At 23.8% G+C, this 12519-nt stretch overlaps 7 protein-coding genes across 7 annotated transcripts in view; 6 read left to right on the top strand and 1 right to left on the bottom strand.

The window, feature by feature from the left end:
• Window positions 1–2459: 2459 nt before the first annotated feature.
• Window positions 2460–2657, top strand: wrky2 (uncharacterized protein; the record flags this gene model as incomplete). Its single annotated transcript, XM_003285145.1, has 1 exon — window positions 2460–2657. A coding segment is annotated over one exon (198 nt), but the record flags the coding sequence as incomplete, so codon positions are not given.
• Window positions 2658–2744: 87 nt separating this feature from the next.
• On the top strand, window positions 2745–3386 carry wrky1 (uncharacterized protein; the record flags this gene model as incomplete). Its single annotated transcript, XM_003285144.1, has 1 exon — window positions 2745–3386. The coding sequence occupies one exon, from the start codon at window positions 2745–2747 to the stop codon at window positions 3384–3386; it is 642 nt and encodes a 213-aa protein (XP_003285192.1).
• A 465-nt stretch (window positions 3387–3851) lies between these two features.
• On the top strand, window positions 3852–5135 carry DICPUDRAFT_76128 (uncharacterized protein; the record flags this gene model as incomplete). Its single annotated transcript, XM_003285143.1, has 2 exons — window positions 3852–5030; window positions 5112–5135. The coding sequence occupies 2 exons, from the start codon at window positions 3852–3854 to the stop codon at window positions 5133–5135; spliced, it is 1203 nt and encodes a 400-aa protein (XP_003285191.1).
• A 240-nt stretch (window positions 5136–5375) lies between these two features.
• On the top strand, window positions 5376–6047 carry DICPUDRAFT_76127 (uncharacterized protein; the record flags this gene model as incomplete). The annotated part of the gene is made up of 3 exons (XM_003285142.1): window positions 5376–5450; window positions 5664–5717; window positions 5793–6047. The coding sequence occupies 3 exons, from the start codon at window positions 5376–5378 to the stop codon at window positions 6045–6047; spliced, it is 384 nt and encodes a 127-aa protein (XP_003285190.1).
• A 315-nt stretch (window positions 6048–6362) lies between these two features.
• DICPUDRAFT_149041 (uncharacterized protein) lies at window positions 6363–7176 on the bottom strand (the record flags this gene model as incomplete). The annotated part of the gene is made up of 2 exons (XM_003285116.1): window positions 6363–6695; window positions 6850–7176. 2 exons carry the CDS (start codon window positions 7174–7176, stop codon window positions 6363–6365), a joined length of 660 nt encoding a protein of 219 aa, XP_003285164.1.
• Window positions 7177–8439: 1263 nt separating this feature from the next.
• DICPUDRAFT_96959 (uncharacterized protein) lies at window positions 8440–10102 on the top strand. The gene has a single exon (XM_003285141.1). It carries the CDS (start codon window positions 8519–8521, stop codon window positions 10049–10051), a length of 1533 nt encoding a protein of 510 aa, XP_003285189.1. The 5' UTR covers window positions 8440–8518; the 3' UTR covers window positions 10052–10102.
• A 1734-nt stretch (window positions 10103–11836) lies between these two features.
• DICPUDRAFT_149039 (uncharacterized protein) overlaps window positions 11837–12519 on the top strand; it is a gene marked incomplete at both ends in the record, with an annotated part of 1442 nt that continues 759 nt past the window's right edge. The window contains 2 exons of the mRNA XM_003285140.1: window positions 11837–12178; window positions 12260–12484. Of these exons, the coding sequence (XP_003285188.1) occupies window positions 11837–12178; window positions 12260–12484 (567 nt within the window). The remainder of the gene's footprint in view (window positions 12179–12259; window positions 12485–12519) is intronic.

The raw sequence follows: 12519 nt of genomic DNA, 5'->3' as shown, positions 1-12519 counted from the left end.
ACAACAATAAAAAAAACATAATAAATTTCCTATTATAAGAGTTTAGAGTGTGGGTTCAAATTTTTTAAAATACATTTTTATTTGTTGTCTAAATGTAGTGTATCATGTGTTAGTGTATTTTTATTTTTTAATTATTTTTAAAATTTTTTTATTTATTTTTTTTTTGTTTAAAAATAATTAATAAAAGATTCCATTTTATTTAATTATTTTTTGATGATAGAAATTCAAATTAATTAGATTAAAGATTTTTTTTTTTGTTTTGTCCTTTTTTAAAATCTATTTTATTTTTTAAAATCTACATTAATAAAATAATAAAATATTACCACAACATTAATTGTATTATAGTTTTTTTTAAAATTTTTTTTTTAAAAAATAATTTTTATTTTTTTATTTTTTTTTAAATTTGTTTTTTTTCCATTTTTTTTTTAACTTTTATTTTATATTTTTTGCTAATTAAACAAAAAAAAATAATAAACTACAAATATAACAATTTTTTTTTATCAATTTGTTGTGTTTTGTTGACATGCGTGTATAAAATTTAATTTTTATATTTTATTTCAATTTTTTTTTTTTTAGTTTTTGATCACACACTATAGTTTTATAAAATTACAAATATTTATTTTTTATTTTAATCAATAGAATAGTCACTATTATTTAGTTAATGAAATAAGCAAGTTAGTTTATTCACATCTTTTATTTTTTGTGCTGTAGATGCCTCTCAACAATCTTTAAATAATATAAATAATAGTTTCTTCTAAAAAATAAAAATGGGGGCACAGTATTCTTTGGACAATAATGAAAATAATGAAACAAATAATAACAATTTTTCAAATAGGCTACCCTCTTTAAATTTTAATAATACAAATACTAATAATAATAATAATTATAATAATTATAATAATAATAATATCAACAATAATATTAATAATAATATTAATAATATAAATAATGTTAACAACAATACTAATAATATTAATAATAACAGTTTAAATAATGGAAATGGTAGAGATATATTAAACCGAGATAATTATTTAAATAGCAATGATAGGGAATTTATAAACACTGTTATTAATTCAGCAAAACAAATTGGAACCAATGATGAAAAAGAATTGGTATTATTCCATAAAATCCATAAATCGTTAAAAGAAAACCAATCATCAATTCAAGAACTAAGAAGTACTTCAATTCTTTCAATTTCACCAGATAAATCTATCAGTTTTAATTCAAATAATAATGGTTTTGATTTACTTGATAATATAGGTAATAATGGTAATATAGATAATAGTATAGATAATAAAATACCGAAAATTAAAAAAGAATCAAATAGTTTCCAAGAAAATAATAATGGGGGTCAGGTTAAATTAAGTAAATATATGACAAAAAAACTAATGGCAATCCAAGAACAAAGAAAACAAGATATCCAAAACTCAACACATTTTGATGACTCTATTGAAAAAATTATAAAAGCTCAAAGCTCATTATCAAATGTAAATAACACCAATAGTAATAATATCAATAATAGTAATATTAATAATTATAACAATAACAATTTGAAAAAAATAATAAACCAAAAGCAACAGATTTCATTTTTGACCAAAGGTGACGAAGAAATAGAGGAAAATAGTAATGACGAAGAGGATGAATATTACGATGATGAAGAGGATGAGGACGAATCATATTCAGAGAGTGAACAAACAATAGATTCAAAATATAGGGGTAATGGTTTTGGCAATTCCAACAATAAAAATAGTATTGATAAAAATAATAAAACCAAAATCTCAAATTTATTAGATAGTGAATCATTAATAAAAAATAACTCAAATAAAATTGATACATACACAGATGATGCCAATATAAATAATAGTATAAATAATTTTTTAAATAATAATAATGTTTCTATAAATATAAATAATAATAATAACATTAATAATATTAATAACATTAATAATAATATTAATAATAATATTAATAATAATAATAATAATAACAGCTTCCCACCAATCCCAACAAATCCATTTAAAAGAGATCTTAATACATTTAAAGATAAGGGTAATAATAACATTCTTAGTAATGAAATATCAGTTGCAACAACCACAAAAACAATGCCACAAATTATTTCATCCCCTTACTATTCAAAATCAAATAAAGTATCCCCAAAGAACTCAATTGATCTTTCATCACCATCACCATCATCATCACCACCATCATCTGCAAATACATCACCTCCCCAACCACAACAGAAGATATCACCTCCACCTGTGTTAGATCAACAATTAACTCTAAACTCACCATCATTATTAAAGCAACAAACAAAACAAAAAGTAAAAAAACAAAAGAAAAATGAAAATGAAGAAAATATCAATGTAAATAATCAAAACCAAAATCAAATAAATAATAATAATGATAATAATAATAATGTAAATAATAATGTAAATAATAATAATAATAATAATAATAATAATTCAATTAATATTATTTCGGATGGTTATCAATGGAGAAAGTATGGTCAAAAGAATGTTAAAGGAAGTTCACATCCAAGACATTATTATAAATGTACATATCCTGGTTGTAATGTAAGAAAACAAGTTGAGAGAGTATCAAATGGTTCCAATACAAACAATATTGTATATAAAGGTGAACATTGTCACGGGTTTCCCCAAACCACTCGTATTGTTTCAGATCAACAGGCATTTAGAAAATCAGTTTCAGAAGGTATAGAGAGTATAAATGACTCTGATGACACAATGGCAAATAATAATGATGAAAAAGAATCAAGCCAAGATGAAAAGGAATTTATAGATCAAGATGATAATGATATAAATAATAATGGTAATGGTAATAATAATAGTAATAATAATTACAACAGTGGTAAAGGGTCAAAAAAATTAGTTATTGAAACCGGATCAAGCATAGATCATTTAGATGATGGTTTTTCATGGAGAAAATATGGTCAAAAGGCGGTCAAAGGCAGTATTTTTCCAAAAAGCTATTTCAAATGTGCCGAACCATCTTGCCCAGTTAAAAAACAGGTTATTCAACAAGATTTGAAATTTATAAACACATATAGTGGTAAACATAATCACGATCCACCTGAATTAGATGGCTCTGAAAGAAAGAAAAAATCAAATAATAATAATAATAATAATATTTTATCATCCCCAAAAAAACAAAATAATTTTAATGGTCAACAACCACAACAACAACAACAACAACAATCGCCCAACCACCAAAATATATCAATACCTCCACAACCTCAATCACAACAAAAATATCAATCACATATAAATTTAAAAGAGCAATTAAAAGAACAATTAAAAGAGCAATTAAAAGAAGCGGGAAAATTACATTCTGAAATCGAAAATAATTTAAATGATGATCATAATTGACCCATCATTTAATTTTAATAAATAAAACAATTATAATCTTATAAAATATAATATTATAAATATAATATTAAAATTTAAAATATTTTATTTCTTTTTTTTTTTTTTTTATCTGAATGAAGCAATTTATTATTATAACTTTAATAATAGAGAGGAATATTTCAATATGAATTAAAGACTCTTGTTAAATGATCTCTTTTTTTTTTTATTATACTTTTTCCTTTTTCGTTAAACACTGTTTAAAATTTTTTTATTTTTTTAATTTACTTTTTTTTTTAATTTTCTTTCATAGTATTTTAAAAATTTTTTTTTTTTTTTTTTTTTTTCTTTATTATTTTATATACATACAAATAATCATACATTTTTATTTTTTCATAATAATATTCAGCACATATAATAATTTTTAATAATAACAATAATAATTTTTTATATTTTTAAAATAATTTACAACTTAATTAATATTTAAAAATGGATTTACAACTTGTTTTTTACTTTTTATGTGGTATCGCTAGTTTCTCATTAGCATTTTTTATTAATAACAAGAAATACAATAACAGTAATAATAACAAATACAATAGCAATAACATTGGAAACAACACTAATAGCACCCACACCCAAGACCCAATCAAAAATGATATAGCTATACAAGCAACCCCATCTGCATCTGCCTCTGCACCATCCGCTTCTGTATCAGCATCATCTGGTCCATCCGTATCTTCCCCATCTGCCTCAGTCTTTGCCCCATCTGCCTCAGTCTCTGCCCCATCTGCCCCAGTCTCTGCTCCAGCTGTATCTGCACCAGCATCATCTGCATCATCTTCCTCTCCACCATCTGCATCTACCTCTGCCTCTGCCTCTGCCTCTCCACCATCTGCCTCTGCCTCAGTCTCTGCACCATCACCATTATCAAGAACCAAGAAATTAAGAAAGCCAGTATCCAGAAATAGTTCTGCAGGTGCATCCACATCAACTGGCAATAGTCCAATGAAGAAAAGACCATTGGAATTAGATAATGTAATAAATTGTGATAGAACAATTTCAAAAAAACATAAACTCGAAGATGAAGAGAGTTTAAATAGAGACAATCAAATTTTACTTGAAATGGAAAGAGTAAGAGTAGAGAGAGAAAGAGAAGAAAAATTAAAATTAGACCAAATTAGAAGAGCAAGAGAAATTGAAAGAATATCAAAAAATTACAGAGAAAGGGAAGAAATTGAAAGAATTCAAATAAATCAAATTCTTCAAAGAGAACAAGAAATAAAAGAAGAATACGAAAGAAGAAAATCAGAAAGAATTCAAAAAGAAATAGAGGCAAAAGAAAGATATGAACAATCAAAATTGAGAAGCATCCAAAGACAACAAAAAAGAGAAGAAAGAGCAGAAATTGAAAGAGAAAAAGAAGAAAGAAAAAGGTTAAAGAGAATTCAAAAAGAATTAAGAGAAGAACAAAGAAGATCAGAACAAGAAAGATTGGAAAGGGCTCGTTTAGAAAGGGATGACAAATGCACAATTTGTCTTAGCGAAATTGAGACCAGTGAACTCGCAGCCATTGCATGCGTCCATAGATTCTGTTATATATGTATTGAAGAATGGTCCAAAAGCTACCGTACCTGCCCAAACTGTAGATTACCATTTACTGACATCAGAGTAAGTAATCCATAAAATTTATATCAATACAAAATAATTAAAATATATATTAATTTATTTCATTTTTATAATTTATTGAAGAGAGTAACTAGTGCTCAAGGTTAATAGGACAATGAGGATAAAGATGAAGATGACAATGATTATATTGATATCGATCAATATTGAATTGATGGTGGTTAAATTAATAATTTAAATTCTTTATTCAATGTTTCATTCATTAGAACTAGATTAAGACTAAATTATTAATAAAATCGTTTCGTTCAATGTTTCAAATCGATGGAATTAAGAAAGTCGTCCACATCATCCAGAAACAATCATCTTTATCAACATTTGTCATAAGAAATAATGTATCACGCTAGTTCAAATCTACAGAATAATTCTAAATGTCCCACGATCAAATATAACAAAATAACTCTAAAGGTAACTATAATTATAATATTTAGATAATTATTATATTTGAATATAAAAGATACTAATATAAATATAATTCTTGGTTAAGTTAAATCCAATTTTTCATTTTTTCCGCCAACACATGTTCTTCTTTTTTCTTCTAAAGGTAATTAAAATGATAATATTAACATAATTATTATTATATTTAAATAAAAAAGAAACTAATATTTAATTCATATTTAGTTAAACTCTTTCTCTTTCATTATCAACACGTGCTATTTAAAGTCTATGCTCAAGGTAACTATAATGTTAATATTAACATAATTATTTTTTAAAAAAAAGATACTAATATTTAATTTTAATATTTTTTAGCTCTATCCTTTTCAACTTCAACCGTTTTTAGTGGCTGTTTATTCTTTCTTTCAGTATCAATATTTTTTAAATCAGAAATCAATCATTGGGGTTCTTGTCTATTCATTCTTTTTCAATATCGAAACATTTAAAGTTACAAAACAAGCATTGGGGTTTTTGTCTATTCCTTCTTTCTCAGTATCGCCCCATTTTACGTCACAAATCAAACATTGGGTTATGTTATTCTCTGTAAATACGATTTTTAAATTGGTCTAATTAAGCCCATCTATTCAACTATTCCACCGCCAACACCTACGCTAATAGAGGTTATCTAAATATTTCATTAAAAAAAATCAAACTTTTTAAATAAATACATATAAACAAATATAGATATAACTATATAATTTCCTTTTTATGAAAAATTCAGTATCTTTCTTTTTATAATTATTTTTTGATTTGAAGTATAAATAATAAATTTACCAAAAATTTAATTATTTTTTTTATTTTTTTAATTTTTTTTGTTTAAAACCCAAACTATATTTTTTTTTAATTTATAAAAAAATGAAAACTTTTCGATCGATTTTATTTTATTTAGTTTCTCTTTCTTTGAATGACATCAAATTCCATTCCGGCAACATCGGTAATACCACACTTAACCTTTTGGCCTGGTTTAACTGGACCAACACCAGATGGTGTACCAGTAAGAATTAAATCACCTTCCTCTAATGTCATAATAGTACTAATATATTGAATTAAATGTGGAACGTTGAAAATCATTTGATTGGTATTTCCTTTTTGTTTTATTTGACCATCTATGCTTAACCATAATTCAAGATCGTCAATATTTTTAATTTTATCTTTTGGGATGAATCCTGAAATTGGACAAAAAGTATCATAACCTTTTGCGATTGACCATGGTAAACCCTGTTTTAATAATTATTTCAATATTAATACCATTGCATTATTATAATCATATTATCTATACTATCTATATTATTACTATTATTATTATTATTGTAAAAATTATTTGCATTATCATTATTACTATATTATTGATTTATTAAAGTTCAAGTTTTACCTTTGATTTAGCAATAGCTTGTTGATCTCTTGAAGTCATATCTAATGCTAATGTATAACCACCAACGTAATCCATTGCAGAGTTGATGTCGATGTCTCTTCCTTTTTTGCTAATAACAACGCCTAATTCGACCTCGTGGTGAATATCAGAGTTTTCATTTGGGATTTCAATAGCACCAGTTCCTTGAAGTAAATAGCTTGAGGTTGGTTTTAAAAAGAAAAATGGTTCTGATGGTACTTCATTACCTAATTCTTTAGCGTGTTGTGCATAATTTCTACCTACAGCAACAATCTTTTTACCTGTTTCCCAAAATCTTGAAATATTCATTATGGATATGTATTATTATAAATTATATAAATGAAAAAAAAAAAAATTAATATTTAAATAATTCAAAAAAAATCTTTTTTTTTTTTTCAATTTTTTTATTTTTTTTAAATTTTTTATTTTTTTTAAATTATAATAAAATGATTTAAATATGACATATGTCGCCGAATAGCAAATTTTTTAAATTTCAATGGATGGTCTTTTTTTCTTCCTCTATCTGCTCCTCTCTATTAAATTTATTTTCCCCATGAATAGGGTTCCTTTGATTATCTTCCATTTTTCTATGTTCTGGGTGGACCACAGATATTACTCTAACTTTAACTTTTCCAAAAAACACTATTGCAATAAAAATAATAGTAATAATAAATTATAATTAATAATAGTAAAATTTTTTATATAAATACTTATATTACCTTTAATTTTATCACGGAATGTTCTCAAATACTCCATTGTTTTTATATTTAAAAAAAAAAATAAAAAAAATAAAAAAAACCTTTATATTTATTTCTCTATTTAATTTAATTCATTTTCAAAAAGTGTTAATCCTTATTATTTTTAAAAATAAATCTAAACAAAATATAAATTTTTTTTTTTTTTTTTTTTTTTTTTTAAATACTTTATAAAGTATATATAGTTCTTTATTTTTTTTTTTGAAAATAATAGATAAAAATAAGTTATTATTTCAAAAGTAATAAACTATTTTAATAACTGAGATTATTTAAAGAAATCAATTTCTTCATTGAAAATTCTCGATTTATTCAAAAAACAAAAGAAATCAAGATTAAATTTTTTGATAAAATTAAAGATTTGATTCTTTTTGATATCCCAACTACATTAATTTAAAAGTGGTCTGAAATTAAAAATTCTAACCCTTTTTTATTTTTTTTTAATATATTGATAATTTATAAAATACATTATAAAATAACGGTTAATGAACAAACTTCGATTTGTTTTAAATAATCATTGATGACAAAAATAAAATAATTGTATTTTTTACACGTTTTTTAGGGGACCCAACTGCTATTTTTAAAAAATAAAAATAATTTTTACAAATTTAACCACTCAAAAACCACCAAATTATTTAATTAAGGGGTTTTTTTTGTGGTACCCGTGGGTGTTTGTGGGGTGTGGCTGTGTGAATTTAAAAATTTTTTAAAAAAAAATATAGTTATTTTTTTTATTTTTTTTTTATTTTATAACAAAAATTTTTTTTTATAAATTGAAAATTATACATGTTCCAGATCATTAATTTAATTTGTATCTTTTCATACATATTGTAAAAATAAAATAGTAAAATTAATAAATAATAAATTTGTATAGTACAATAAAAGAAATATAATAAATAATGAAATTATTATTAATTGGTTTAATTTTAACTCTAATAAACTTTGCAAATGGTCAACCCAAAATCAATGCCATTACCCAACCACAATACGGAGCATCATCAATAATTACCTTTGATGGTGATAATTTTCTTACAATATCGAGTATTAAAATAGGTACTTCGGTTTGCAAATTAGTTTCCCAAACTGCTACCCAAGCCTTATGTGGTCCTTTCAGTGATAAACTTACACCTGCCACATCTAAATTTATAGCAACCCTTACATTTACTACTACCGCCACTGTAACTGGAGATTTCAAATATGCTACTCCACAAATTCAATTATATGGTATAGATTATGAAAATCATTATTTCTGGTTTTATGGAACCAATCTTGCCCCATCAAGTAACTACAAACTTGCAGTTACCGATACCTCCACTATTAATTTAACCCCAACTCCCGATAGCTCTGCATCCCAAATGAACTTTCTTTTACCAATCTCATTAACAGGAGGACCATGTACTTTTACAGTTTCTGACACTCTTGGCTTTACTTATAAAACTCCATTAGATACAATTGTAGTTTCCCCAACCATTCAATCCATCTCCCCATCCGTTTGGAATGCAACTCAATCCCAAGTAATTACAATAACCGGCATATTTTTTGGTAATACTGTAAATGTTAAAGTCGGTGGTAATACTATTTCCAATTTAGCTGTCACATCCGCTGGTGCTGTTTTTTTTGATTCCCCAACCGGTTTTATTTCAATAAAAAATGTTACTATTGAAACCTCCAAGCAATCCGTAGGTACACTATCAAATGCATTTACCTATAACCCCCCAACCATTTCAGATATTACCCAAGTAAACGAAGCTCTCGAAATAACTGCATATGACATTGGCACAGATTCAAAATATATTCAAATTTACATCAACGGAAACTCTACCGATTTTATCCTATCAAATAATGTAATTAAAGTAACTGTTCCACCATCCATTAACACCGGCGAAACCAATATTACTGTAATATCCGATACCCAAAGTGTTTCATCATTGTTTTTAGTTAAACCCTTACTTACCAATATCTCGGCTATACCAAGTATTGGTGGTTTTGTAACAATAGAAGGTGCTTTCTTAAATGACTGCTATTTCCAAATTTTTTATAATGAAAGCACTCTTGCAAAAGATTTAAGAGACAAAGATGGTAATAATCTCTGCGACCGTTCAAAGAAAGGTGATGTTGTAGTTTGTCCAACCCCAGTAATGCCAGCCAATACCACTTTTACTATTAAAGCTATAAGATATACCGATAATCAAAATACCACTAGCGTACAAAAGATTGCAGAAATTGAAGGCTCAGTTTATTTCGTTGAAACACCTTCACCATCCCAAACACCATCACCAACCATTTCACAAACACCATCACCATCACAAACACCACACTCCAATTCAACAGATTCCTCCCACGATGAAGATACACCATCCAATTCAAATCAATTATTACCAATTTATAAATTTATTTTATTATCTTTTTTATTATCTTTTTTATTATATTAATAACCTAAATAAACAAACTATAATATGATGTATTTTTAAAATTATTTAATTAAAAAAAAAAAAAAAGAATTTTATAAGTGGACCGATTTAATAAAAAAAAATTTAAAAATAAAATATAATTTCATTTTGACTAATTGAAATATAACCCGATGCTATAAAAGATGAAGGATAGTGTGAACAAAAAAGATTTTTTTCTAACAGATCACAAAGTTTTTTAGTATTGGATTATTATCTTCCTATTTTTTTAGAAACTTTTAAAAGTAACTTTTTTTCAAGTATACCTCTTTATTAAAGATCCAAAAATTTTTTTTTTTTGGGATTCTTGAATTTTGGATCATGTCTGAATAAATTTTGGATCATGTCTGAATAAATTTTGTGGTTTTGATTCTTTTTTTTTTTTAAAAGCAATAATTTTTAGTTGAAAAAAATAACCATCACCTATTTTTTATTTTATAACGTAATAATCGAAAATACCAAGCTGTATTGAAAATTTGTTTATTGTTGCTTTTATTAGCATATCCAACGATACTGTCATTATTATTTTGGAATATTATTTTTTTGTGATCACTATTTAGATTATCTTTTTTTAATTTTTTTTTTTTCTATTCCCAATCATTTTTTTAAAATTATAAAATAAAATAAAAGATGTATTTATTCATTAATTTATTCATTTAAATAATAATCAATGAATTTATTTTTTAATTTAAAATGTATATATTAAGAAATAATTTTAAAAAAATTTAAAAAAAAATAATTAAAAAAAAATTTAAAAAAAATATTTTTTTTTTTTTTTTTTAATTTTTTTTTTAATTTTTTATAATTTTTTTTTTAAATTATTTATCATATTATTTTTTTATTATATAGTATAGGATCGATTATTATTTACTCCGATACCTGTTTAATTAATAAAATAAAATAACAAAAGAATACAAAAAAAAAAGCATTTTTTATTTTATTTACTATATATATATTTTTTTTACATTTATTTGTTTTTTACAATTAAATAAAAAAAAATAATAGATATTATTTCAATATATGTATATCAAAACAATAATATTCAAAATACTATAGTTTCATATATATCCCTTCTCATTTATTATTATTATAGCTATTTAACAATATAAATTTTATGTAAAAAATCTTTTTTTTATTTTTTTTCAATTTTTAAATTATAAAAAATAATCTAAATAGATAACTATAAAATAATAATAAATAATATTAAAAAAATAAAAAAAGGTGCTCAATTTAATTAATATAATTATTATAAAATTGTCACCTATTTTTTTATTTAATTTTTGATATGTTTAATTATAAAATTTATAATAATATAGATAATAATAATAATAATAAAAATAATATAAATAATAATTACAATAATAATATAGAAAGTAAATAATAATAGAAAATAAATAATATATTTTTATTTTTTGTTTTTTTTTTTTTTTTCGCCTGTACATTAATCAATTTTAGATATATATTTAAAAAAAATCTATATTAAATTTTTAAATTAAATATTAGTTTTTTTAATTTAATTATTAAAATCTAGGTTTCTAATTTTTTTGTAAAACTTGTTTATATTATAAACGCAAAATATAAATAATTTAATTTTTATTTTTAGTTATAGTTTTAATAAATAACAATAAATAATAAATAACAAATAACAAATAACAAATAATAAATAACAAATAAACAATAAACAATTATTTTTAAATAAAAACAATCTAAAAATATTATATACAACTACTACAATTAAAACAATTACTATAAAATATAAATATATACTGGATGTGCAGAGCAGAAGATTTATTTGTAGATAGAGTCAGTCAACATTTTATTTGTCCAATTGGAAAGGGTGTTATAGAGGATCCAATTGTTACACCCTGTGGTCATACATTTTGTGGTCCTTGTTTACAGGGTTGGTTAAATACTAGAAGACAATGCCCAACAGATAGATTACCGGTTACTCATAAACAATTGATCCCTAATTGGTTAGTTTTAAACTATTTATCCGAACTAAACGTAAAATGTGATCATCATACTCAAGGTTGCATATGGGTGGGTAAATGGAATGAATTAAATGCGCATTTAAAGCAATGTCAAGCCGCACTTCCGAAAATAAGATTTTGGGTAATTATTATAAATTTTATAACTATTATTTAAATTAAATAAAAACCCCATATTAATTTATTATTTTTATTTTTATTATAGTTAAAATATCATGTACCATTTGGACAACAAATTAGAGTTACTGGGAATTGCGATCAACTTGGTAACTGGGATCCAAAAAAAGCGTTTCCGTTAAAGTTTTCTCAGGGTGATACCTGGGAGGGGGAACTCATTTCAACCCAATCTGGGAGAATAGAATATAAATATTGTATATCTTATTATGATACTGGCGAATTATTATATTGGGAAGCTGGTGCAAATAGAATAGTTTTAATATCTGGATCTCCAATTTATAGAAGAGA

This window comes from Dictyostelium purpureum, assembly GCF_000190715.1.
Source record: "Dictyostelium purpureum unplaced genomic scaffold DICPUscaffold_39, whole genome shotgun sequence".
In the NCBI taxonomy this organism is placed as follows: domain Eukaryota; phylum Evosea; class Eumycetozoa; order Dictyosteliales; family Dictyosteliaceae; genus Dictyostelium; species Dictyostelium purpureum.
Note: the sequence above shows the minus strand (reverse complement) of the source record. Positions and strands in the feature narration are given on the sequence as shown.